Genomic DNA, 25,888 nt, shown 5'->3' on the forward strand with positions numbered 1-25,888 from the left:
TTTTAATGACGTCATAAGAATATTTTATTATTTTACTTTTGTTTCAGGTTAATTTAATGCTACTAATGGTTCGATGATACAATAAAAATTAGTAACTTTTGATGGCTTTATTTTTTTGCAACAAATCATTAAAATCCAACTTCACAGCGTTTGAGTTTTATGGACGCGGGAAAGTGTAAAAAATTGTATGCGGCTATGTTCTGTAACTTAGTCTCTGTCGGGTCTCTTGTATAGTTTTTAGTTTTCTAATAAAAATTTTACACTAAACAAATTACTGCCATGATATAGGCATATTTCAGTAGTAAACCATTGTTAAAGGAGAGTGTCCAACCATAACTTCTACAAATCTTTATTCACAACAAAACAAGTTGCCCCTTAGCATTGTTTTAAATTATTCAAATACAACAACGGTAAATGCATTTACTATTATTTGCTTGATACAGAAACATACTTCTACTACAATAATAATGAACTGTTGCATTCACTTTCCGTTATAATTAGACGCTAAATTCGATCCGCAATCAAAACTAACATAACCTATTTGTCTTCCGTTCTAGACCAATAACTGATGTATCCTAAATAATAGTACAATGGAGGCCACCGAAGACGAGGCGACAGGCGACTATCTCGACTGGAAATCCTATCCACCACCCATTGAAAATGGAAAACGCAAAGTACAATGGAATCTTGAACGCGGCAAAATCCTTGATGGTCTGAATAATCCGCAATTAGGTCAGTTGCCAGGCCTTTATCAGGGTGATTTGGAGTTGTGCAATAACACCATACCTGAGGAAGAATCAAAAACTTCACTGAAAGTTTACAGTAAGGTACGGGAGAAGAAGTTTGAGACCTTTGGTTTGCCAGATGACCCAATAGACATACAGGTTCATTGCATTAAAGAACTGAAAATTAATGGAGACCTGGATCTAAATGAAATCAATGTAAAACCAGTGTTCTTGGATATGGCTTTGAATGCAAAGCCATGGAAAAGTAATTGGGACTTCAGCCTGGGCTCAGATTTTTTGCCCATGTGTGAGGAAGTACGGTTTAAAGCAGAAAGGGAGGTGGTTGAGAAAAAGATTAGAACCCGGTCATCAGTTAGATCTGATTCTTCGAGTGTGAGCAGTTTATCTGAAGGGGTAAGTCACTTTTATACATCCACTCCATTAAAGGTGAAAGCTGCTCAGTCTAAGAATGCATTCAGAAAAGGTACCAAACCAGTTTTAGTATTAGAACCACAAAATGATGTTAACAAAGCTAAGACTGATAGTAAGGCCATCATTGAAGATGACACCCAAAGTACTCTTGAAACAGAGAATGAAAATTCTAGTACTAATAGTGATTCATCTCATATAAATACTAATCAAAATCTCTCTGAAGATAGTTTATTACATGTAAATAAATCCAAAGATGCAATTAAAGATCAGTTACCAATAAAAAAACAAAGTTCTTCAACTAGCAGCAAAACAAATTCAAATACAAGTAAAGAAGGAATAGCTGATCTGAAATTATTAAGTATTACTGACATTAACACTGCCAATATATCAACTGAGAATTGTCCAGTTGTGTCTGCTAAGACCACACAAGCAAATAATGTTGATATTAACACTTCCACCAAATATTTTGAAATAAAAGACAATAAACTGCCAAAGGACTTTGAAAATATAAACCAAAGATCATCACAAAAGAAACTCAAAAAACAACAAAGTAAATCTGATATTCATACACAAGAAACTGATACAACAAAACAACTACTACTCTCTTACAACACCAGTAATTCTCATTCTAACTCCAAGCAAAGAATTACATCTCCAGTTGTTCAGTCACAATCCCATTATATTCAAGAAATTGCCAATGATTTGTTAATGGATGCTAGTTCATTTAAATCTGAACATACTGATGAGGATGTCATCAGGATTGAGGATGAAGATGTTGTTTATACCTTTAAGTGTTCCCAAAGTTCTTTTAGTAGTAACACTAGCATTAATCATTCAACAGGAATTGAAGGAAACTATAGTGTCACATATCTTTCAAATCTGGATGGCGTTAAAGCAAAAACAATGTCGAAATCCAAGGAAGGAGCAACAAACACTGTTGAAACTGAAAACAAAAAACTGTTAGATTTACCAGAAGAGAAAAAAACTACTTTGATAAGTAGAAGTACTGATTCAAGGAATCTGGTATCTAAAGAGAAAACTTTGAAAGAGGTGCCAAGTCCTGTTAAGAAAAATAATCAGTCAAATACTCTTGAGAAATCTGTAGACTTAAAATCTTTTGCTGCCTCTACCTCATCCACATGCAATTCAAGCAATGATGTTACTGCCTCAAATAGTGAAGACATAAATTTAAGTTCACCTGAAGGAATAACCACTAGTCCAAGAAAACACAGATCGCATTCGTTCTTTGGTGTCAGCCCAACAAAACGAGTTTCTATGCAACGTTGCGTTTCATTGCCGGGCACTATTGTTCCCAATGAGCGGTTCATGCTACAGTGCGATGAGATTTTTATGCTCCTCAGAAATTACCAATGCAATGAAGAGGACAAGCAAGCAATCATTGACGGGATAATCAAAGACGAAAAGGTCAACCACATCAAACAACGTTTGAGGTCGAAGAAGTCCGTGTCACAAACAGTTGAGGGTGTGCATAAAACTGGGCAATCTTCTGAGGCAATTGCGAGGGATGAGAAGATGTTGGCCAAAACTATGGGTTGTAAGGAATGTAAGGTAATGTTAGAGCCACTATTTTATATTAAAAAATTACTGAGTGACGAATCTAACAAATTAACAAAGAAATGTTTGCAGCGTCCTAATCGAAAGCCCAAAAGTGCCCGCACAAAGCGAATAGAGAGAAGGAAAAGGTTAAATAATTTTGTTGTAGAAAAGAAGAAAAGGTATTGGTCAGATGACACAAGTTTCGAGCCAGAGAATTCAAGCACCAACGAAAAATCCACCGACAATATTATGATGAATGATAAAATATTATCTAGGTCATCATCTAGGTCTTTAAGGAACCACAAGTTAGCTGCGTCCAATAATAAGACTGAAGTAATTATTGGTATGAACTTGGATGAAAAACTATTACCTCCACAACCGCAAACATCTAACGAATATAAAATTCTGAAAGAAGAAACGTCCATGAAAAAAAACATGAGGTCGACCAGGTCGGGGAAGCCTTTGCAAGCATTGGATATCCAAGAAAATTTTACGGATGTTGAAGAAAAAAAATCTAAGCAAATAATTAATGTGGAAACTACTACTGTAAAATTGAATAATTCATCTGACCTTCAAACAGATGATCCTGAATCATTACAGTTTACTAAAAACAATTTTGTTCCCAGGAAGGATGAGAATAAATCGTCAGAAATAAGCAATGAAGAAAACGAATTACCAAAAGAAATTATGGACAACTCAGTTAGAAGGAGGAAATCATTAAGGTTGGTCAAAACATTAGAATCGCCGACTCCTTTGGAAACAAAGAAAGATATAAAAATTAATTTACCAAAGGACATAAACTTACTACAAAAATTAATTGCGGATCAAATATCTCTTGAGTCAAATCATGAAAAAGACAGTATTAAGGGAGTCACTACTCTTGTACCACACCAAAGTCTTCCAGAAAATGAACAAGGTAGTTTAACAAAGGTCCGGCGGTCACTAAGGCTGCAAGATTCTGCTGTTCCGAAAAAGGATTTAGTTCAGAATGAAAATGAAACAAATGACTCTATAATTGATTTAGATGTACAAAAAGCCCAGAAAAGTCCAACGCCAGTTAAGAAGTTCCAGGATTTAAAGAATGACGAAAATGTAATGGAAATTAACACAAATGACGTTGCAATTAATTCAATTAAGCAAAAAACGAAGAAAAGTTCATCGCAGGTTAAAAATAGAAGATCACCAAGACTTTCTCAGGTGGAAGTAGTAAATCAATCTACTGAAACTGAAATTGACAATAAAATCAGTAATGATGACATTGATGTAAGTGTTACTCAGACAGAATCTCAACTTTTCAAGGAGCCTGAAGTTAAAGAACAAATACAAAAGGGAAGTTTCAAGGATACAGAGTTAGGATTTGAAAATGTTAAAAATGAGGTCATTACTGATACAGATTTTCAACGTGGCGAGAAAAGTCCTTCAATAGTCAAATATAGAAGATCTCCAAGGTTTGAATTGGTCAATAAATTGAATGAATGTAGTCCTGAAATCTATGAATATATAAATAATGGTAAAAGTATTCATATTAGTGATAATGAAAAAGATATAAAAATAAAAAATAACAATGAACTTGATAGTTACACAGATTTAGATAATTCTTCTAAAGTAAAAATAGAAGACAAGAATAAAGTTCAGAAAGTAAATAATGAAGACTCCAATAATCTGATTGAGGCAAGTTGTCAAGACACTGAAAAATTCCCTTTTGAACGTATAAATCAATTACCAGAAACCACTGAGCCACATACAGATGTTGAAGTCATTGAAACGAGTCCAGTCAAAGCCGTAAATAGATCAACCAGAAAGTTAACGTTGGATGAATCAAACAATGTAGAGTTTTGTGATACCAAAAATTCCGGAAATAAAATTGAAGCAAAAGATGTAACTCATGAATCTAGTTCTAATGAAGTGAAAATTCGGCGATCATCACGTCTTACGAAGGAGCTTCAGGCTGTTGTTGATCCAGATTTGAATAACACAGGCAAACATCTATCAAAAGCCCTTAGTGGAAATTTACTAAATAATTCTAAGTTGGATGTTGCCGTACAAATTAGCGAAATAACTAATTATACGAAAGCAAATGATAAAGATTTCCAAAAGACGGAAAAAATTCCACCAGATTTAGTAAGTAAAATATCGTCAAATTGTGATTCTAAAGCTGAAACAAACATCATTGAATCAATTACTGACACAGAAAGTCCAACTCAATTCAAAAGCAATTTGCTCAGAAATTCTGAGTCAGATTTTATATATAAAATCGATAAAGTAACAAGTTTTTCTCAGGAGTATGAAATTAAAAAGGAGTGCCTGGATGAACTGGATGATGAAGAAATCGAAATGGAGGACGTACAGGATAGATGTGGCTTCGAAACTTACGTTGAAAGTTACAGAAAGAGTCCACCACTAACTAAAATTGGAAAGTTACTTTCTCATTTAAAAATGGAACAAAAAGTTAACGTCATTGGTAAAAACGTTTCCGATGTTCATGAAGATGAAATAAATAAATCTACTGAACAAACTAACTCAACTACCCTGGAAATTTTGCCTGCATCCAGCCACGATGAAGAAGTAACAGTCGTAAGTGAGAAGGTTAAAGTTACAACTGTTTCAACTATCAAAAAGGAAAAAGGAATTGGGGAAACAAGTCTGTACGAAGTGGGACCGAATAACGAATTTTTTGCTGAACCACATCTCCAAAACATTCCATCAAATATAATAACACCAAATTCTGAATCAGAAGTTGTTGATAAAAGGAACATCATTGGATCTTTTAGTGATAACTACGATATGAAAATTAAATTGGGCACAACTCTTGTAGAATGTAATACTATTGGAATGGAATCTCCAACCCTTCTTGAATATGCTGAGGCCAAAACTCTTGTAAGGACCAATTCTGAAGCAGATATTGATAAAAGAATCACCGAGTGTTTTAAACAAACCTCCAACAAAGTAAATCATGCACCTGATGTACAACTTCACTCGCCTGAAGAAAAAAGTCAACACATAGAAGTAAAGAATTTCAAAGATGAACCTAGTAGCATGATGGAAGATAATTCCGATGACTCTGAAACGTTAAAACAAATTAAACGACGATCATTAAGACTTCAAGCATTGGAGGAAAATAAAAGCACTGTTCAGACCGAGACAAACAGCCCAAAAAGATCCCCAAGGAAGTCGACGAGTGATGCAATTTCATCCACTAATAATAATGACGTAGCAATTGTTGAGGTGGCAATTGCGTCACCCGTGCTTATAAACGATGAAGACAATTTCGAGGAGCATTTATCAGATGATGACTTACCTTTAGGTTTTCACTTGAAAAATGTGCTATTATCCAAAAATAATGCTCCCATCTCCCTTACTAAAGAGGGGGACACTGATTATGAAGAGGATGATACCAAACCATTGAGTGAATTACTTCATCAAACTGGTAGCTCTTCGTCAATAGCGGATAACAAGATAAAGCATGAATCAAACAATGATAAGTCAACAGATAATAAGACAATTAAGATAGAAGTAAAACATGAGAGTGAAGAAGGATTATACAATAATAAGAGGTTTCATCCAAAGAGTTTATTAAGTGAGTTAATCCATTATTGTTTAAAAGTTGGTCATCAATTTAATTGTTTACAGACCCCAGTGTTTTCCATCCTGGCGATTTAGTTTGGTCTAGGATTGGAAAGTATTCATATTGGCCCAGCATTATCATTGAGGAACCAGAAACAAAGTTATATCATAAACGCATCGGTAAGTTTCATTATTAATTTTTGTAAGATTATAATATACACTATCTGTTTTTAGGAGTAAAATCCAGTAATATGACGTATCATGTGCGATTCTTTGCGGACCAAGGCAGAAGAGCTTGGGTTAAAGACACAAATCTGCTCTCTTACTCAAGTCCACATGACTTGGATGATCTCATTGATATGCTTAAAGATAATGTAAGTTAACTTACATTTTCTAAGGAACCTAACTAAAACAAATATTAAAACAATTTACAGAAAGAGTTTTCAACAATTTTTGAAGCTTGTAAAGTCAAACCTACATGGAGGAGCCGTTGGGTACTCGGTGTGGAAGAAGCTGAAAATATCAAAAATAAAACTTACGCTGAAAAGGAGGCCTTCTTTCTGGAGATATTAGCAAAAGGTAATAAGAAGGAGCAAAAGACCAAAGTCGCCGCGATCAAGGTCGAAGATGATGACAGCGTGAAGAGTGCATCTTCTAGTCAAAAGTACACCAAGCGCAAACGCTCAATAATAAATGTCAAGGAGGAACCAGACAAGGAACAATCCAGTGAGGCCTCTCCGAGACTGCGCAAGCGCAAAAAGGCATCGGACGATGAGAGTTCAGAAACCGGTTCCAAAGCCAGCGATGAAAGCAACATGGCAGCTCAAAAGGCGCACTTTAACAAAAACAAGCTCTTCAGGGGTGTGACCAAAGACCGGGCTTGTCAGTTTTGTTACAAGTTCGGCAGTGACGTAAACAGGTGCAAGGGTAAATGTTGGGCAAATTATCACTATTCATGTACTATGCAATTTCTGGATGGAACGCTTCGAATTGAAGAGGTGCATGGTCTTGAAATTGGGACGTCCAGGAGGATCTTTGATAATGTTAAGTACGAGGAGGGACATCAGTCCGTAACCGAGACCAAAGACGTCAAGAATATGGAGCAATCTCCGAAAATTGAGCAGGTTGAATCAGGTCACACTCGGTCACGTTCAAAAGTTAAGAAAATAAATGGAACGTCAGTAGGTAATGTACAGATTGTCACCGTTGTTTCTAAGAAAAATCAAGCATCGCCGGTTAAAGTTTTCCCACCGAACTTCAGCCAAATGACACTCTCCGAACAAATTGACTACAAAATGAAGGAAATCATGAAGAAATTTGACAACGGGGATACTCAATATTTCGAATCTACGGATTCTAGTTGTGACGAAGCTCCTAAGGATTTAAACGTTGTTAAATCTAGGTTCGTGTATTCTAAGCAGGACGATGCAACTGATGAGCAATCGGAATTGTCTAGGGCGACGGAAGTTAATGAAGAATCTAACGAGAAAAAAGAATTACAAAAACTCAACAACTTTTTGGGTTTTCACAACAATGAATGTGAGCTAGTTCACAATGGAGACTGCATTTTAACTGAGGCAACTGATGAGACGGAGAAACATGAAGTTAATTCCTCGGAAGAGAAAAAAGGAATAACAGAAAGTCAAGATTACATTGAATCAGAAACTACACAGAATGAAGATGATAAAGAGGTGGAAAAATCTAAACCTGAACGAACGAGAGGTCGTTCGAAAAAAAGGAAGGACGGGAAACAAAAATGTATGTTGTCTTGACTAATCAAAAAATACATTTAATAATACATTTTTTACAGCTAAAAAATTAGGTTCAGATGAAGTACGAAAAAAAATTCAGCACGTGACTGCGGACACCGAAATTTTCCAAGAGGAAGTTGCGACAAATGTGGAAGTCAAAAACTACAAGTGTGGCTTCTGCACAACGAATACGGATCCGTATTGCTCGGCCTGCATGAATTTCGAATCTCCCACCGGATGCGCCGTTCGTCAGAAGTGCAGCGTTAACTATTGTGGTAATGGTTGCGTTTAATGTACTCCGATTGTGTGTGCTATTGATGTTTTTGTTTCAGGCAAGTACTACCACCTGGAGTGCCTGAAACTGTGGCCGCAAGTGTCGTGGCATCTCAGCCAAACGGTCCAGAACAACGACTACGTGGACCAGTTCGTGTGTCCGGCCCATTCGTGCCACACGTGCGTTTCCGACGATCCGAGGACGTCCAGCGACCGTCGCAGCCCCGCCGACAAGCTGGCCCGTTGCATGAGGTGTCCCGCGGCCTATCATCAGACGGCGATTTGTGTGCCGGCCGGCAGCGAAATAATCTCATTCACGCAACTCGTGTGTCCCAGACATCCACGAGGTAACAAGAAACCGCCAGTGTCGAACACTAATTGGTGTTTCATTTGTTCGAGAGGTTACTGTTAAACATTAATCATGACTGGTTTAAAAAACTAATAAATTATTTATTTTTAGGGGGCAATTTGGTGTGTTGTGAGACATGCCCAGTCAGCACACACGCTTCTTGCGTAAAGAAAACCATAGCACCAGAAGAGAAGTTCATATGCGACGACTGCGAGTCCGGTCGTTTCCCACTGTACGACGAAGTCGTGTGGTGCAAACTGGGCAACTATAGGTGGTGGCCCGGCATCGTGCTCTATCCCAACGAAATTCCCGATAATATACTGAAAATTCCGCACAATCGTGGGGAGTTCGTGGTAATGTTTTACGGCACGTACGACCACTACTGGTTTTCGAAGGGCAGGACGTTTCTGTTCACTAAAGGGGACAAGGGTGGTAATAAAAATCAAAAACACAACTATGAACAGCGATTTAGGACGGCCATTGCGGAAGCGACGGCTGCATATGATGTAAAAAAAGGTGATAATTGTAAAATTTAATCGACGCAATAAATATTTATAAATATATTTTATTTTACAGAGTTTTATGAACAGATGCAAGTCAAGTTGATTGAGTCTATGAACGGTAACAAACCTCCACGGTACGTCAAACTTAAAATAAACAAACCCGTTGGTGGCGTGAAGCAGTTTGACCCCAATTTGAGCAACACACAGGCTTGCGAATGTGACCCTACAACAGCCTATCCTTGTGGGCCCGACAGCTACTGCCTCAACAGGTAAAGATCTTGTTTCTCTGTCTTATTATACAATAATAATAGTGAATCTCGATGTTTAGAATATTAATGACGGAATGTAATCCGGAGATTTGTCCAGCTGGGGAGAGATGTTGCAACCAACGCTTCGACAAAAGGGAATACCCACCATTGGTTCCATGTAAAACGAAAGAACGAGGTTGGGGATTAAAGTCGCTTTCCCCCATAAGAAAGGGGCAGTTCGTAATTGAATATGTGGGGGAGATTATCGATGATGCCGAATACCAGAGGCGGATTAAGAAGATGCACGAGTGTCACGAGGAAAATTACTATTTCCTCACCATCGATAAAGATCGAATGTTGGATGCTGGCCCGAAAGGTAAATAAATAAATAAAAACATTCTGTTAAAAACAGTAAAATCAATTGTGTTTTCAGGAAACGTTGCGAGGTTTATGAACCATTCTTGTCAGCCGAATTGTGAGACGCAGAAGTGGACGGTGAAAGGTGACATGAGGGTTGGATTGTTCGCCCTTTATGACATACCTGCAGAGACTGAACTCACGTTTAACTACAATTTGGAGTGCGTGGGCAAGGAAAAAAAAGTCTGTAGATGTGGTGCGCCCAATTGCACCGGATTTATAGGAGGCAAAGTCAATAAGGTTTGTTTTTAGATGTTTTTTTTTTGCAATTAGATTTTTGTATTATCTGTTGTTTTAGGCGGACAATGTCAACACTAAGCCAAAGAAAAAAATAAAAAATAAAAAGAAAAATAAACCGGAGACCGTCCCCCAGGTGCCTCCATGTTTCATTTGCGGGCAAAGTGGAGCAGTGGAAGCGTGCAACAATAAAAACTGTACAAAGACATATCATCTTAACTGTTTGAATTTAGATAAGTGGCCAGAAGGTAACATTCATTTAATGACAATTAATTACTGTACATTAATTTCTAATGTATATTAAAGGTAACAAGTTCATATGTCCGTGGCATAATTGCAACGAGTGTTCGAAGAGGACGATACGTTGCTGCATAAAATGCACAAACTCGTATTGTCCGCAGCATTCAGAGGGTAACATTAGGCATGACAGGCAATTGGGATTCGTTTGTTCACAACATGAACCCGTAAGTTTCCAAAAATGTTTATGTGGGCACATTTCCAACATCATAATTTTAGAGCTCCACATCCACCAGAGAACCACAGCCCGGCCCTTCGAAGGTAAAAGAGGCATCGTCGACCGGCGAATCGACTTCAACGTCAGAAGACGAGGCTCAACCGGATAATGAGGATGACAAAAACAAACCTGGAACTAGTAAGATTAAACTCGAAAATAAAATCTCAACTTCTGGCTCGTCCTCCAGTGAAGAGGCACCTTCAACAAGTAAAAAAAGGCTGAGGAACAGACGAAGCAGTGGGGAAATATCAATTTTGAACAGAAGCTCAAAACGGACCAAAACTAATATTACCCAAAGTGATAATGACCCAAGGTCTAGCTTATCACCTGCAAAGAAAACGCATGAGAACCGCGATACCAAATAGACTTTGAAAGTTTTTAAATTTCCAATATACATCTGCGTATTTTTATTCCGAATCGATTTCATACTAATGTAGTTATGTAAATAAGCGTGTTTGTGGAGTTTTTACTTGAGTCGCATTGAGAATGTAATATTTCTATACTTTGAAGACTGAAATACTTATACAATCAGAGTTTATTTAAAAAAAATAGTGTTTTAATTTTATCTGGTCTAGTTGTATGTTTATATTTTTCTGTTACTAAGTATTTGTACAAGACGTAAAACAATCTGTACGTTTTTTTTATACTGTGCGTTAGTTTTTTTTGTTTATAATTGTAATTTAAATATTGTACAAATAGATAACATTTTTCATTTTGTTAATAAAATTTATGTTTATAGTTTTATGAATATTTTTTTATTTTGTATAGTTAGAATATTATTTCATTTATGAGTATTTATTTATTTTAGTAAACTTTAAATAAATTTTATATGCATCCGAGATTATTTTACGTGTTTTCATTTCTCATAATATTAACCCCACAAATATTTTCATTTTCATTATCATTAAAAGAAATTGGTTTATCTTATTTTTTATTATATATATTATCTTAAAGTTTTCTTCATTGCTTTCAATGAATTTAAATTGATAATTTACGATTATAATTATTTAATTGTTGGTCAAAGTGGAACTGCAAAAAAAATTAATTCAGCGTTACCAAGTGCAAGAGAAACATAAAGATATAGCTAACAGTTTACGACTGAAATATATAACAATAATATACTTTAATTTACACCTTTCAAGTTAAAATTCATAATCATGCGGCATTTTAAATATTTCTTCTTCTGTTTAAATTGTAAATACATTTTGTTATGCCCCCGTATTTGTTGTGCGTGGTAGTGCCATCTGTATGGAATAAATTGACATAAATTGAAGCCGGTAAATTAGCTGTTGCCTTTAAGACTTACCGATCTCTCTGTAAAATAGAAAACAAGTGCTAAATTGTCAAAATAATATTTTGACGTTTAAGAAATTAAACTATTCATTTGACATCTGGCGAATCGATTGGCATGCAAATGGTATCTAAATTATTTGTTTATCGCAATACGAACAGCGTCACACATTGTGCCTTCACTACAATAATTTTTTTTCTGACCCTATTATTGAAGGTGAGAGAAATTTTCTCCAGTGGGTTATTGTTGATTTCGGCCGCCTAAATATTTATAGCGACGCGCGTTTGATTTATAATAAATACAGTGTCAGTTTTAGTTGCCATTTACCGCTTTATGCCAGCGCATAATAATAGACATGACATTGGCATTGCAACAAAAAAATTCCAATCAGGAAGCTGCCAAAACTTTGGCTGCACCTAAATATTTACATTTACACTTGCACTCCTTTGTGCTTCAACAGGCTACTTTGTTTTAGGTATGAAGTTTGATATCATCACAGCTGTTGGTGTGCTGTAACCCAGTTCCAAGAAAATAACACACAAATATGAAAAACTCATGACACAAGATTGTACATGCAATTGGCGCCTGATTTTCGCGAGTCAGGTCAGGTAATACACCCAAAATGAGTGAAAGTGAAGCTAAATGGTCCTGTGAGTACTGTACATATGAAAACTATCCATCATCCCTTAAATGCACCATGTGTAGAGGTGCAAAGCCTTTTGTTAGTGAGGATATATATCGAATACATGATGACAAGCTGAGCTCCAATGAAAAATTCTCTTCCAATATTGCAGCTGGGCCTAGTAAGTGTTTTTGTTAATAGAAGACATTGAATAAAACATGGAGAAAAAACATTGTTTACATGTATAAAATCCAATTAGACTTTTTATAACACAATACTAAGCCAAAATCTTTTTAAATAATGTCTTATTGCTTATTTTAATGGATTATTTTGCTGTATAGTTATAAATGGGTAATTCTTTGTTGTGTTTTAATGAATTGTAGTAATTGATTATGTAATGGCAAAACTCTAGATTTGACAAAGGAAATTATTATTGTTATTTCTTAATGTGATTGAGTTTTCTTGTTCTTTAGGATCTTACAGCATTTTATTTTAGTAACCGCAAACGATTTACACGAACATCTACAGCCCTTACGAATATCGCAGCACTCTGATCTAGCCCAGAGCCTGATACGAAACAATTCGCCCCCCTCCAGTCTGACAAATGTTGAGAACACTCGAAGGACGTCGCAAGGAAAATGGATATGCACGGTAAAGAAAGGTGTTAGGGTTATTTGTACTCGGATATATTATTTGTATTTTACAGCTGTGTACGTACGAAAACTGGCCAAAAACCACGAAATGCGCAATGTGTGGCAACGTAGTAAATAATAATCAACGATCGCAAGCCTCCAACGTCACCTCTTCGCCGGACCGAAATACAGAAACCGAATCCAGCCATGACGACAGATTAAAAGACCTTATCTTAGGTATTTCACTCCAATAGGTGAATAATTTCATTAAATAATGACGTTTGTATCGTCCCAGATTCATCTCAAAGCCCTAATAACATGGAGACGGAGAGAAAGCTGCGGCACCTGAAGCGCACCGCCGATTGGAATTGGCTGAACGCCTGCACCGGCGTGATCGATGGCGATCCGCGACCGGTAGAGGCTTACCTGTCATCCGGAGGCGACCCAGCTCGTACCCTGACCGCTTCCGAAGTCGCAATACTCAATCGAAGTTCTGCCTTTGATGTTGGACATACCCTCGTTCATCTAGCCATAAGGTACATCCTGTAGTATTTATACTTCAATTGTACATTTGACGATGTTTCAGATTTCAAAGAGAAGATTTGTTAGCGTTGTTGCTTACTCAGATAGAAGGATCGGGTTCGGGTATAAAGCGTGTGCCCAGTTACGTTGCTCCCGAACTTGCCAGAGACATTCGAAGGTACTTCGCCTCGACAATTCGACAAAGGAAAGGCAACTTTCCTTGCAACTACGTCACCGACTTCCCCACGTTTGCCCTTCCTGCCGGTAAAATACGTATCCCCGCAATTATACATTAACTAACGTTATCATTTTAGAATGTGACGAATTACCGGGTTCAGTTCAGGAACAACTGTTTGCTGAGTTACTAGACAAGGACGCCCAGGAGCAGTTGGAATCCGATCCTGCAGTAATAAATTGGTCGCTAGAATTGACGGTGAGACTGGGCTCGCGACTCTACGCTCTCTGGAATCGTTCGTCCGGCGACTGTCTGCTTGACTCTGTCATGCAGGCAACCTGGGGCGTTTTTGACAGAGACAACACATTGCGAAGAGCGCTGGCCGAAAGTCTCGGTCAAGGTGGCCACATGTAAGTATTAACCTTTTACTGATTCATGTTTACGCAGAATTTTTACGATTGTTCAGATTTTATCCACGGTGGAAGGAGTACGAAGCAAGCCAGGCGTCATTTTTACAATATTCTCTCGATGAGGGCCAATGGGAGGAGGACTGGAGCAGTCTGGTGTCTTTAGCAGGTCAACCCGGCACAAGTCTCGAACAATTACATGTGTTCGCCCTCGCACACATTTTACGCCGTCCAATCGTCGTCTACGGAGTGAAGTACGTGAAGAGTTTCAGGGGTGAGGCCCTGGGATACGCGCGCTTCGAAGGCGTCTACTTACCACTTCTGTGGGAGCACTCGTTTTGCGTAAGGACACCAATAGCTTTAGGGTAATTAAAAGGATACATTAAATTGGTATTGTTGTTACTGTGGTGGCATCTTCAGGTATACTAGAGGACATTTTTCTGCCTTGGTTCCTCTGGAGCCATACAGCAGACTGGACACCAGGTCGCCTCCCCAACATGGGAACATTGCCCATGATCAGCTGCAAAGCACTTTCTTGCCTCTAATGGATCGTGACAGGAAACTGTTGCCTATTCATTTCCTTACCGAATCCGAGGTGAGTTACCTTACACTATTATTTTGTTTTCCGATTAATTTTTTATGATTTAGTTGGGTCGGGAGGAGACGATTCTTAGACAATGGCTGGATGTTTGCGAAACTGAAGGCGGGATATTAGTTGCTCAACAGTTGCTGAACAAAAGGCCGCTATTGGTTGCTCAAATGGTCGAGGAATGGCTGAACCATTACAGAAGATTGTCGTAAGTTAAACCATTATTTTTAGTCGTTGCACCTGAATTTATGATTTGTTTTTAGTCAGATGACGTCAGCTCCTTTTGCTAGACCGATCCCAATCCAAGACTATTCGAGTGAGGGCGATACTGACGATGAATAACACAGGCCCACAAAGGAGAAGCACGTGACTCCGTGACGCAACGCCTTATAGGGGCGCCTTGTCAATGCTTCTGTACATTAAAATGCTGTTTTCCTTAGAATTATAAAGAAAATCTAACACAACATTGACAACAATACGTACATAGTTTAGATATAGCAACGCGGAATTCAATGATTGGCAGCAGTAATAATTATGAAATAGACAGACGGAGTGCTTGTCGGTATTCCAGTAATTAGTTACCTCTAATCCTTGAATCGATAATATAATTGTAATTTTGCAAAGGCAAAGCATTGTAAATATGATTCTTATGCCTAGTTGAGTGCTTCAATTTGTTCCTTTCTCCCATTGAGTTAGTAGTAAAATCGCAAAATTAAGTCATATTCCACCAATTTTGATATTAGCGGAAATCATAGAAGTCTTACTGCCACAATTTTGATATGTAATCACTGTTTGATTTAATGCAAGGCTCGTAATCAAGGACGTACTTAAATCGAGTTTACTTCATTAGAAATCAGTATTTTGAAACTGTAAATGGCTCCAAAGATTTTCTAAATTTTTATAAATACTGGTACATTGTATTTCTTGCCTATGCATATTATTTGTATAGTTTTCCCTGGGGTAGACGTATTTATTTTTATAGATAGCTGAAGTACAAATAAAATTGAAATTATTAGATCTTTATTTATTTTGTATATGGAGGAAGATTGATTAAAATCACTTGGACTGTTTTATTTTATCTGTTTTACCTCTAAGTGATTGTAATTCATTCATTGTATTTAATTTATTATTTGTTGGGATGTTTGTTTTTGTTATCTATATTTTCTTTATAGGATAAACTTGAATCAAACTGTTGTAAAGGTTTTATTATAATATTGCAAAGTCAATTTATGTATTAAAACGTTTTTACACAACATTTATGAACATAGAATTTTAATAGATAAAAGTTTAAATTAATACAGAACTTATGAAAACTTATATTACATTGTTAACACTGTTATAAAATTATAGATAATAAAGATTTTAAACTACTTTCTTTTTGCTTAACTAATAAATATTTATAGCCCAGGCATTATGAATGCCACATTATCCAGTGTGTTCATGAGTTGTTCAGGACTGCAACAATTCTCCTGAAGTTCTGGAATTTGCTGTGTCAAGCACAGTAGAGGTCCTAGAGCACACAGTAAGGAGTCCAGTAATACTGATAAACTACCCGACACGGCTATTTGGCCCTAAAAAACGAAGATCAGAAAAGCTCCCGTAGATAATAATAAAATACATACTTCGTGTTCTTTTAATCGTTCTCCAATAATCGTTAAACTTTCTCCCAGTAATTTTAAATGAGCTGCTACGTCAATAGGTTTAATCCCATTGCCTTTAAAATTCCCATCTTTAGCCTTTGGACTAGAAGGCGACACATTAACGTTGTCGTAAGTACCGCCCACTTGATACGTGCCCAAAGAACCCGGTGAGATTTTTGATGAAGAATTCTTCTTTGTGACCAGTTTGGGGGTAGCTACAAAAATCCGCTGTCGCATTTAAATTGAATTAAAAAATGGGAAAAAAATTACTTTTGAGTTTGTCTTGTTTAACGATTCGTCCGTCTTTGATCACAAGCTTTTTTTTGGACGAATCTGTGTCCAATCTCTTGAAACCTCCGCCATCGTTGTCGTCAAACTCGCTGTCCGATCCTACCGAATCATCTATGCTTGTGTCTGTCGTGTTCGCCGGTTGTTCGTACTCACTATAGTCCGAATCGCTGTCGTAATTGTCGTCGTACATCTACAAAAATTAAATTTGCATATTTCGAATGTACTTTAACCGAAACTTAGTCGTACGTCATCAAATTTTGATTGTTTCTTGGGAAGTTCAACGGGCTCAGCTTTCTTTGGAGTTGCCACTGAACGTTTGTTGTATTGTCTTTCTATTTCATCGGGGGACTCGAAATCCATCAGCTTCGACGACTTCTTGCGAACCCTGCCGCTCCTGGAAACACCAGTAACTTCCAAATCTAAAAATAAGCACTAGTTTAAATATGCTCCCAAATGATTTCCGACATGACATCCAAAACCTAACCGTTTCCATACCAAATAAAAAACATGATAAAATTGATTATTTGTTTAGGATATTTACACTCAGATAAAGAAAAAATAGAGTAAAAATTTGATATAAAATATAATTAGAAATATTAACATAAATAAAACAATTTTAATAATAACAGGATTTTAATTCATAAGTAATAGAATTATTTCCTTTCAATTTTTTTTATTTGTAACAGAATTTTAAATCACAAAAACAGGCATAAATTGGTAATTATAATGAATAATGTGAATCTGAATAATAAAAATACATATTTTAATTAAAAGTTTATTGTAAAAATACAGATCACTTTATAACAATGTTTTAACAATTTCACATAACTGTGGAAACTTATATAAAGAAAATTTTCATTAATTTTAATCTTGCATGACATCATCATCTTGTTTCCAACCATCATCATCACTTAAAAACCTTCTTTTGACAGTAGTATTCATGTATGGTCTTAAGGCCCATTCTGTATCAGCTGAATCTGCTGTGTCCAAAGTACCCAGCTTAATCTCGTACAACCTTAATTGAAATCTAGGTCCAACTTCACTTAATTCAATCTAAAATTAATAAATTTTCAACATAACATTTTTCAGAGTTTTATACCAATATTCCTACCTGTCTGTCAACTGTTTTATAATTGTGGTGTCTAAAACTAATATAGTCATCATGATTGGCAAATGTAATTATCCTTTTTGAGTCTTCCTTAGGTACAGGGAATAAATACTTCAATATACTCATTGTTCGTTCCCCTAACTTTGTCTTAAAATTGTGGAAAATCAAATGAGGGTACTGTTCTGACATTGTGGTAATATCAGGAATGTCATGTCTCATAACCACATCAGTCATTGTAAAATATGCTGTGGGCCCATATGGCAAGTGACACACCACCAAACTGTCTGGCACACCTCTGTGCTCATGCACCACAATAAAATCAGTCACATCATTCGCCCTGCACGCATGAATGAGCTGCTTCATCTCGTAATTACCGCGATTCATTCGCTGTGCGTTGGGAAAAATTAGTCTCAGCTCCTTCACAAACTGCTTAAGTTTTGAACTGGGATCTCTGGATGTGGTTATCACAATTTTCGGATCCTCCACCCCGGCATATCTGTACTCGTCGTCCTGCGAGTTGGCGAAAGCACCGCCACTTTCGCCCCCCAAATTAACCGCCGCCTCGGGACCGGCATCTTCCCATTCCAATTTCTTCGAGTAGTGTAAAGCTTTCTTTTGTAAGTCGCCGTGTATCGGTACGTTTTTGTCCAGACTCTTCTTTACTCGATTCTTTTTGTCCTGAATCGAATTCTGTCGGTCCTCGACGGTTTTCCGGTAAAGGTATTCGCGTCGGAGTCGCGCTTGTCGACGCAGCATTTTTGTCTAGCGGAGTTTTAATACTGCACTTGAGTTTGAAAACAATGAGCACTTAACCTCAACCGCAACGTGCATCAACAAAACACAACAAAAACACTAGTAAAATCACCAAAGTGTCATACATGAAGTTGTCGCAAATTATTTTCAAGAATAAATTGTATTCTAAATTAAGATACGTTTTATCAATGAACTCTAAAATATTATCACACAAGTTACATATTTAATAAAAAATAATTTTAATAAATGTTAAATTAATCGATCAATAAAAATGATAGCTATTTACTGGTTACAGTTTTTACCTTCAGTTTTTTGTTTCTTAGCTTGAAATGAATCCATTTTTGGCGTGTGATGTTCTTCTTGTATTAGAAAAACTAAAAAGACGTATAAAAACTTAATAATTGTTACTTTAAACAAACACAGTACAAAATAAATTATTGTTTTGGTAAAAATAGATTCAAACGAAGTTAGTCACACATTGCTTATTGTTTATAAGTGTTGTTCCTAGCCATAAAAAATTCAAATTAAGAGTTATCCCTAGTCACTAACTATCTACAGATAATTATAGGATGTCAAAAACAATGTAATATATTCGAAAGGATAATAGTATAGACCAAAATAAGCAGAAAAGCCTTAATATATATTAAATATTACTTTCTTAATAGCTTGAATATTAATTTTAAGTTTTTATTATTATACAAGGAGATCAAAATTTGATAGCAGGTAAAACAGTCCAATAAAAAATTATTCTTTTTCTTTAAAATTGTACAAAGAATATGAAAAGCTTTATAGTTTTAAAAATTGTTAAAAATTTAAATTTAAATGCGATTGAGCCAAAAGTTATGAAAAAATGAAAAAAAGTAATTTTTGAAAATTATATTTTAGGAGCTGTATTTAATAAGTTTTATTTTGATTTTCCTGCATATTCAACTTGCTCTCAAACTTTAGCCACCTCGTGTATTCAGATCATTGTTTTACTATGAATAAATATAAATAAATAAATTAAAAAAAAATCTAGTACCCTGTGCAAAAAATGTTGTCTAAATTATTGTAATAAACAAACGTCACATGAAAGACGTTTGAAAAAGTCATGCCTGAAATCGTATCTCCGAATCCCGCTATGGAAATTGACGAAGCAGTCCTTCGCCAATCATTATTGATGGTGGAGGCGGCATTAGAGAATAAAGAGCGTTTTGTAACGGGTGTGGATTACCTATGCGCTTTGAAAGGTGCCTTGGACGAACTTCAGACGATCTCGAAGAATTCTTTACTGAACGCTCGAAATATACTGCTGTCCAATTTGGCGACGTGCAACGAACAAGTTAAATGTTACCATGATAAACTTTTGAATATCGTGGAGCGTGAACTGTCTGACATGGATGACGTTAGAGAAGCCGATTATGATATAAATATGAAACAGATCCACGATAAAATAAGACATTTGGAGTCGAAATATAAACTTTCACACTCTAGCAACAAGTCCAGCGTCAAATCCGACATTGATGAAAAGTATCCGGAAAATCTGTCCAGAGAATCTTTAATCGACATGAACAACATCTCCAGTCTACCACCGGTACCCGAGGATATCGTCACGATGTTTGCCCATTCGTCCAAGCCATCGAGAACTTCCAGTTTGAGCTCACTGAAGAACATGAGGAAGGTGCAGTTGTTCTTGCAAAAGGCCGAAACTTCCGATGAGGATGAAAGCAGCGAGAATGATGAGATATCCAAATTGGAATTTGTAGGTACGAACTTATTTGGTGACTACTTTTTTAATACCTTTTCGTTGCAGGGGGATAATGAAGAGAGACGTCTTTATTTGGCAAAGGCTCAAAAAAAATTAGGCAATATTACTGAAGAAGCCCAAGATTAAGTTTACAAATTTGTTTTCAAAACTATTATTAAATATATATCAGCTATTCAAACATTAAGCTTAAATTTCTTAGAATAACAATAAGAAAACCAACTACTCTGAAGTCTTTATAGTAGTTTGGGATTTTACACTAAAAGTACCTTAAAATTTGATATTACTTACCTCTATTATATTATTATTATATAGTCTTGGAAATGATATTCTTAGAGGAAAACAAAATACACAAATAATTAAGGTTTATTTTATTCACAACATCAAATCACAGTTGAACTTATTACTGTATGAAAACGATAAAAAACGAAAGAGTGATGTCATATAAATAACTAAATCTAGATTAAATAGGATCTCAGCTTATAATAAATTAAAACATGAACAACATTTCAATCACTATCATCACTTGAGTATTCGTATTCGTCAATTTCAAAAGTACGAGGCCTCCTCATTAAGATAAACGGTTGATCGGGCGGAACTATGTTCACCTCATACAAATTATTGTAATCCCTGAGTTTGGTCTTCGTTGCCGTGAAATTTAAGTCCATAACTAGTACCTCTTTACTGTTTGGCCTAGGAATATCGATGTGAAGCGTCTTCCGAAAACAGTCACTGGGCATCAGTTTGCTCCCTTCCACAACGACAAACGCATCAGTTGCAATGCTCCACGTGAACAGGAGATGTGAACTGAAATACTGTGGCCGTCCGTTTGGCTCTGAAGTCTTCAACGCACCCACCTTTATGGCAGCTTGACAAACAATGTACCCATTTATTGGACATATCTGAAAGGCCAATAGTTAAAAAAATATATCGTAATTCGTAATTAGACTTACATGTATAATTTTTATGTCATAATCATCACAGTGTAAAAATTCATAGTTCGTCTCCTGACAGAGCTTCTCCGCTTGTCGGTAGATGAACTGTTCGCAGTCGAACGTTCTTTGGGTAACTATCAGCTGCATTTCGGATACCTGGTCGACCCTGTACTCAGGCACCATGTCGAGATGCTGTTCCGTTAGGTTTTGCACCAACAGTGGAATTTCTATTGATAAATTGTTATCATCTGCGAAAAATTAAAATGTGTAAGTGTGTGTGTATGTACAAGAGAAAAAGCAATTAATTAGTTCGTTGCAAAAGAACACAAATGTTAAAGTCAAGAATAGTCTACTATGATGAAATCTATTTCAAAATGTTCGTTCCTGCTCATGAAATAAGCGCAAATTTTTTAGCACAAATTTTTTAGCACAAATATTTAATTAGAAAATTTTATAAAACAAAAAATATTAAAATTTAATTATTAATTCTAATCAAATTCATTGAACTGATGCTAAAATTGTTCGTGCATACATCTATACTATCTGTACGTTTCTCTAATTATTTAAAGATGGCAATTACTTCTTTTCCATTTGTGAAAATGTGGATGATTGAGTCCTGTCGTCGTCGCGTCTTCTTACATTTACAGAAGTCTTCTATGATGTTAATATTTGTGTTTTTTTGTTAAATATTTTTAGATTATATCTATTTTTGTGACTAAATGTTAATTATTGTTATTTTTAATAGCCAAAATATACTGAATTAATAAAATTTTTTATATCTACTTTAATATAAATTTGATCTAATAATACAAAACAAATTTCCCTCAAAAACCTTAGGTTTCTTAAGTCTGCAACTAAAAATACATTACTGTAGATAAATACAATGTTACATAATACTTTGCTTTAAAAGTTATGTTATATACAGGGTGTTCCAAATTAGTTGTTTCTGGTTGTTATGATTTTTCATGTCCAAATAAAGAAAAATTGACTGACAGAGTATGAAGAGTTCATTTTTTTAAAAATGTTATTTCTGATAATATACTTTTTATGTAATATAAGATATTTTATATTGTTATTGTTGTTTTTTACACCATTATAAAAACTACAATATTCTTATTCCATAAAACGATACACATTTATATTATAATTGAACTGAACATAAATATAGTTCCTTTAATATTGAAAGAGATTTTTGCTGATTAAATGTCTGTTATTTAATTTAACATTAACACATTGTATAATATTCTTTTGGTTTTATAATTTTGGCTCATCCCTGTGGATTAGGTTTGTAAATTAGGAAATTCGGTTACAAACGTGATCCCCCATGTTTTCTAAAGGGATTGATGTCTGAAAATTGAGGCTAATAAGTCTACCCATTAATGCTTTTGTCTTTTAACCAATTCATCACAATATTTTTCTGATAAATATCGAGATATTTAATATTGGAACACCCTGTAAACTTTTGAAGCAAATGTGAACTAAGTACAGATATAGGCATTCCAATTAGATGCAGTATTAGACTAATACCTCTACTCTGTCCAGACAGCAGCGAGCTGTTCTCGAAGTCACCGTTGGAGTATCGACGCACCACCTTCCTAATCCACTTCGGCGTCTCGCTCTTGGCCGGATCCACAATCAACAAACCACCGAACCCCCTGCTGTCCGTTCCACCACCGCTAGACGACGTCGACGTCCTCATGATCAACCGCGAGTCCGGATCAGAGCACTCGCTATCCAAACTAGGAGAGTAGACGTAAAACTTACGCGCACTGTCCCCCCTCGGACTGATGGGCGATTTCGAGTGATGGGGCGAGTTACGCGTCGCCGACGGACAATACAAATTGCGTGCACCACTAGGCGAGAACTGACCGGCCGTCCTCGAGTTAGGCGACTGCATAGGCGACCTGAGACCGGGCGATCTGGGACTAAGGAACAACGAATTAAAATCAGGGGACCTGATGCCGTAGCGGCTCTGCGAACGGTTCAAGTACTTTCGGTCGCGACGCAACGAATTGAACGGCACGATGTTCTCGCTGTTGTCCTCGGAGAACTCGTACTTCTTTTCGGCCAGTCGCTTTTTACGGAAAGAACTCAGTTTCTCGCACTTTTCGTTCTCCTCGATGAACTCGTACGCCTTTTCTGCCGTCTTCTTGTCGATTTTCGTCTTCTCGAGCGGCTTCTGGTTGTTGGAGCTATGCGGGATGGAGAAGGGGTAGTCTTTGCCGCTCTGCAGTCGTTTCAGTCTTGGGTCTACTATGTTTTGCACCAGAGTGTTGTGGTAGCTCTTTCCTATAATTGAAATTTTTGTATATTTAATTATAACTTTATATAAACCTTAAACAATTAAATATTTTCGTCAAATTGTTATAAAACTTTTATCATATTAGATCATCACCATAACTTATTCATTGTAAGTTTATCATGAAAGGAAAAAGGTATTCATTTGAAATTTTTATAGCTCCAGAACTTCTTTACATGTAATTAAAAATAAGATGACTATATCATGTTCTACACCTACATTTAATAGTCTTATTTTTACAAACATTTTGACAAATTGATGATGTTCTAACTAAAATGTCTGAAACCATCAATTTTTATGCTGGAAAAATCATTTTTGGCATATACATTAACCAAAGATCATCTTATAAGAAGTCCTTATTAGTACTCCTTAATTTTATATAAGGTGTTTGTTATTTACACTTAATTTTACATATATTTTATTATAATTACACTGATTATCATTGAAAATCATTTAATTGGCATAAATATTTAGAAATATACAATTAAACTGCAAACGAAATTTTGTTCAAAATAATTTATAAAAGTAGTTCAAGCCAAGTTATTATTGCTATAAAAATCTCCTTAAATTTCTAATGAATAATTTAGTAAAATCACCCTGTATATTAGCCACAACATGTACTACTGATTTGACTGAATATTTAACTGATAAAGGGTACATCTCTACAAATAACAATTACCTGTGACATTCAGAGGTTCACAGCTAATGTTCAGTTCATGAAATGGCTTGTTGCATTCACTTGAATCCATATCATACTCGCTAAAGTCCTCCAAAATTGCATCTACAATACTACTAGTTCCAAAATGTTCACTAGTAGATTCGCTGACTTCACTTAAATTGTCATTACAATTAGCTGATATCATTTTGATCACTTCTTCCTTGTCTAGAGAGTTATTGTGCACCGGTTTTACCGTCTCCACGTTCAATATATGGATATTCGGACCCGTATTGATGACGAGGTGATCCGGATAAGCTAAAGATATTTGAGGGTCGAATGCGTGGGACGGTTGCGTGTTGGAGACCATGTAGTGGATCATGAAACCATGTTTCTCGCACCAACCCTGACTCAAGGAATCTAAAATGAATGGTTTATTAATAAGTAAATGATAGTTATTGGAGAATTGTACCTCCCATTTCTGATAAGGCTCCTTTACAATGCTTGCAATTCGACGTCGGTAGTGTCATAATGGAAATGTGGACTATATCAGGGGCAGGACCACTTTAAAATAAATTTTACATTAACAAAATATAAATATATGAGAATATAAAATACATTTTATAAATATATCTTTATAAAACACATTTAATTAGACAGGGTTAAGAAAAATTTAAGCTACACATCAAAAAAATGCTGAGTACTCACGATACACCATAACAAATCACTTTGTAAATATCAGATGGAAACTGCATAAAGTAGATGGTGTCTAATGAATCCGTGCCCTTTAGATGCTTAAATATTTTGTGTCTGGAACATAATTTCAGTCTTTGTCCTGGCACAAAGGCCCACACAAGCAACTCGTACTCATAACAAAACACACTGCCATAATTGAGTCCATTCAGGTCCGTTAAAATTTTAACAGAGTACGTCAGGAAATATTTTCCGCAAATGGTGAAGCCCATAAAAACATTATCCCTAAAACAAGTAAGGGTTTCAATGTTTCGTTGATTGTTGATGTGTGAAAATATGTACAATAGAGATTGATTGTTGCTGGCCAGTGTGTTGATAGGCAGTCTACATTTGGGGTGTATGGAATTGAAGGCTCTTTCAGTCTTGGCTCTCGGATGTCGCGTAAACCTTCCATAAATCTAAAAAATCATTTCATAAACAAATGACACGTTGAGGTTATGTGGCCCCAAACATACCTGTCTGTTGCACAGGTTGTGTACGATATTCGTGTTCCTCGAATTGATCGGGCTCTCCCTGTTCGAGTTCTGTTCACTGAAATTGCTGCTGGTCTCGTTCCAGGGCAACGAGAACTGCGAATTGTCCGATAAATAATCGTCGGAGTCCTCTGACACCACCGACGCCATGTTGTTTATTTCTGCTCTATTTTGATTTGTTTACGATGCGGGCGGATCGACGGGCACTGAATGGGAGCCTGTGCGCATCGAAGACACCCGGTTGTTCGATAATATATGGGGACGAATGTTACTCAAGACCGGCGGACCCCGCGAAAAAATTAAAACTGGTATCGAGCCCCGGAAGGTGTTTGAATTAACCAGTTCTCCGTTTCGCCGATCAACCCCTGCCTATAAACATTTGAATATTTATGTTAGTTTATTAAATATTTCATTGACTTTTTATATTTA

General features: G+C 36.2%; 6 protein-coding genes and 1 long non-coding RNA gene across 10 annotated transcripts in view; 4 read left to right on the top strand and 3 right to left on the bottom strand.

Moving 5' to 3' along the window:
- The first annotated feature begins 240 nt into the window (after positions 1-240).
- LOC109605129 (uncharacterized) lies at positions 241-11,404 on the top strand. Its single transcript, XM_049968225.1, has 15 exons — positions 241-410; positions 558-2,726; positions 2,805-6,291; positions 6,345-6,458; positions 6,513-6,652; positions 6,713-8,036; positions 8,089-8,304; positions 8,362-8,703; positions 8,763-9,167; positions 9,228-9,423; positions 9,483-9,778; positions 9,836-10,059; positions 10,118-10,304; positions 10,363-10,520; positions 10,573-11,404. Exons 2-15 carry the CDS (start codon positions 591-593, stop codon positions 10,933-10,935), a joined length of 9,588 nt encoding a protein of 3,195 aa, XP_049824182.1. The 5' UTR covers positions 241-410; positions 558-590; the 3' UTR covers positions 10,936-11,404.
- Positions 11,405-11,901: 497 nt separating this feature from the next.
- Positions 11,902-16,179, top strand: LOC109605132 (ubiquitin thioesterase trabid). Of its 2 annotated transcripts, none has more exons than XM_020021706.2 (11): positions 11,902-12,077; positions 12,337-12,664; positions 12,980-13,134; positions 13,190-13,352; positions 13,411-13,651; positions 13,702-13,901; positions 13,952-14,222; positions 14,279-14,584; positions 14,640-14,814; positions 14,868-15,016; positions 15,072-16,179. In XM_020021706.2, the coding sequence occupies exons 2-11, from the start codon at positions 12,484-12,486 to the stop codon at positions 15,148-15,150; spliced, it is 1,920 nt and encodes a 639-aa protein (XP_019877265.1). In that variant the 5' UTR covers positions 11,902-12,077; positions 12,337-12,483; the 3' UTR covers positions 15,151-16,179. The 2 variants fall into 2 exon arrangements, with proteins under 2 accessions (XP_019877265.1, XP_049824187.1); XM_049968230.1 differs by having other exon boundaries at positions 11,910-11,987.
- Positions 16,064-19,061, bottom strand: LOC109605134 (HMG box-containing protein 4). Of its 2 annotated transcripts, none has more exons than XM_049968232.1 (5): positions 18,903-19,061; positions 16,986-17,158; positions 16,719-16,929; positions 16,431-16,663; positions 16,064-16,379 (listed from the first exon to the last, which is right to left on the bottom strand). In XM_049968232.1, the coding sequence occupies exons 1-5, from the start codon at positions 18,937-18,939 to the stop codon at positions 16,206-16,208; spliced, it is 828 nt and encodes a 275-aa protein (XP_049824189.1). In that variant the 5' UTR covers positions 18,940-19,061; the 3' UTR covers positions 16,064-16,205. The 2 variants fall into 2 exon arrangements, with proteins under 2 accessions (XP_049824189.1, XP_049824190.1); XM_049968233.1 differs by having other exon boundaries at positions 16,986-17,133; positions 18,903-19,019.
- Positions 17,293-25,888, top strand: part of LOC126265758 (uncharacterized) — a 186,042-nt gene continuing 177,446 nt past the window's right edge. The window contains exon 1 of the long non-coding RNA XR_007548233.1: positions 17,293-17,302. This is a non-coding gene — a long non-coding RNA (uncharacterized LOC126265758). The remainder of the gene's footprint in view (positions 17,303-25,888) is intronic.
- Positions 17,501-18,845, bottom strand: LOC109605133 (U3 small nucleolar ribonucleoprotein protein IMP4). Its single transcript, XM_020021707.2, has 2 exons — positions 17,851-18,845; positions 17,501-17,792 (listed from the first exon to the last, which is right to left on the bottom strand). The coding sequence occupies exons 1-2, from the start codon at positions 18,601-18,603 to the stop codon at positions 17,604-17,606; spliced, it is 942 nt and encodes a 313-aa protein (XP_019877266.1). The 5' UTR covers positions 18,604-18,845; the 3' UTR covers positions 17,501-17,603.
- Positions 19,660-20,527, top strand: LOC109605127 (uncharacterized). Its single transcript, XM_020021702.2, has 2 exons — positions 19,660-20,341; positions 20,393-20,527. The coding sequence occupies exons 1-2, from the start codon at positions 19,691-19,693 to the stop codon at positions 20,471-20,473; spliced, it is 732 nt and encodes a 243-aa protein (XP_019877261.1). The 5' UTR covers positions 19,660-19,690; the 3' UTR covers positions 20,474-20,527.
- On the bottom strand, positions 20,695-25,854 carry LOC109596170 (uncharacterized). Of its 2 annotated transcripts, XM_049968229.1 has the most exons (9): positions 25,442-25,854; positions 25,269-25,384; positions 24,942-25,211; positions 24,706-24,797; positions 24,258-24,653; positions 23,271-23,568; positions 22,807-23,204; positions 21,298-21,527; positions 20,695-21,246 (listed from the first exon to the last, which is right to left on the bottom strand). In XM_049968229.1, exons 1-9 carry the CDS (start codon positions 25,607-25,609, stop codon positions 20,854-20,856), a joined length of 2,361 nt encoding a protein of 786 aa, XP_049824186.1. In that variant the 5' UTR covers positions 25,610-25,854; the 3' UTR covers positions 20,695-20,853. The 2 variants fall into 2 exon arrangements, with proteins under 2 accessions (XP_049824186.1, XP_049824185.1); XM_049968228.1 differs by having other exon boundaries at positions 22,807-23,568; positions 25,442-25,853.

This window comes from Aethina tumida, chromosome 5, assembly GCF_024364675.1.
Source record: "Aethina tumida isolate Nest 87 chromosome 5, icAetTumi1.1, whole genome shotgun sequence".
In the NCBI taxonomy this organism is placed as follows: domain Eukaryota; kingdom Metazoa; phylum Arthropoda; class Insecta; order Coleoptera; family Nitidulidae; genus Aethina; species Aethina tumida.

Bases quoted from the DNA above. Each gene is read 5' to 3' on its own strand.
- LOC109605129 (XM_049968225.1), top strand. From the start codon at position 591: ATGGAGGCCACCGAAGACGAGGCGACAGGCGACTATCTCGACTGGAAA. The intron at 6,459-6,512 runs GTAAGTTTCATT...ATCTGTTTTTAG, and splicing joins GTTATATCATAAACGCATCG to GAGTAAAATCCAGTAATATG. The intron at 10,305-10,362 runs GTAACATTCATT...TGTATATTAAAG, and splicing joins TTTAGATAAGTGGCCAGAAG to GTAACAAGTTCATATGTCCG.
- LOC109605132 (XM_020021706.2), top strand. From the start codon at position 12,484: ATGAGTGAAAGTGAAGCTAAATGGTCCTGTGAGTACTGTACATATGAA. The intron at 13,135-13,189 runs GTAAAGAAAGGT...TGTATTTTACAG, and splicing joins AAGGAAAATGGATATGCACG to CTGTGTACGTACGAAAACTG. The intron at 13,652-13,701 runs GTACATCCTGTA...ACGATGTTTCAG, and splicing joins CTCGTTCATCTAGCCATAAG to ATTTCAAAGAGAAGATTTGT.
- LOC109605133 (XM_020021707.2), bottom strand. From the start codon at position 18,603: ATGCTGCGTCGACAAGCGCGACTCCGACGCGAATACCTTTACCGGAAA. The intron at 17,793-17,850 runs GTAGGAATATTG...TATTAATTTTAG, and splicing joins ATAAAACAGTTGACAGACAG to ATTGAATTAAGTGAAGTTGG.
- LOC109605134 (XM_049968232.1), bottom strand. From the start codon at position 18,939: ATGGATTCATTTCAAGCTAAGAAACAAAAAACTGAAG. The intron at 17,159-18,902 runs GTAAAAACTGTA...GCTTATTTTTAG, and splicing joins TAAGAAACAAAAAACTGAAG to ATTTGGAAGTTACTGGTGTT. The intron at 16,664-16,718 runs GTAATTTTTTTC...GGATTTTTGTAG, and splicing joins TAAACAAGACAAACTCAAAA to CTACCCCCAAACTGGTCACA.
- LOC109605127 (XM_020021702.2), top strand. From the start codon at position 19,691: ATGCCTGAAATCGTATCTCCGAATCCCGCTATGGAAATTGACGAAGCA. The intron at 20,342-20,392 runs GTAGGTACGAAC...TTTTCGTTGCAG, and splicing joins AGATATCCAAATTGGAATTT to GGGGATAATGAAGAGAGACG.
- LOC109596170 (XM_049968228.1), bottom strand. From the start codon at position 25,609: ATGGCGTCGGTGGTGTCAGAGGACTCCGACGATTATTTATCGGACAAT. The intron at 24,798-24,941 runs GTGAGTACTCAG...TTTATTTTAAAG, and splicing joins GTGATTTGTTATGGTGTATC to TGGTCCTGCCCCTGATATAG. The intron at 23,569-24,257 runs GTAATTGTTATT...TTTCAATTATAG, and splicing joins TGAACCTCTGAATGTCACAG to GAAAGAGCTACCACAACACT.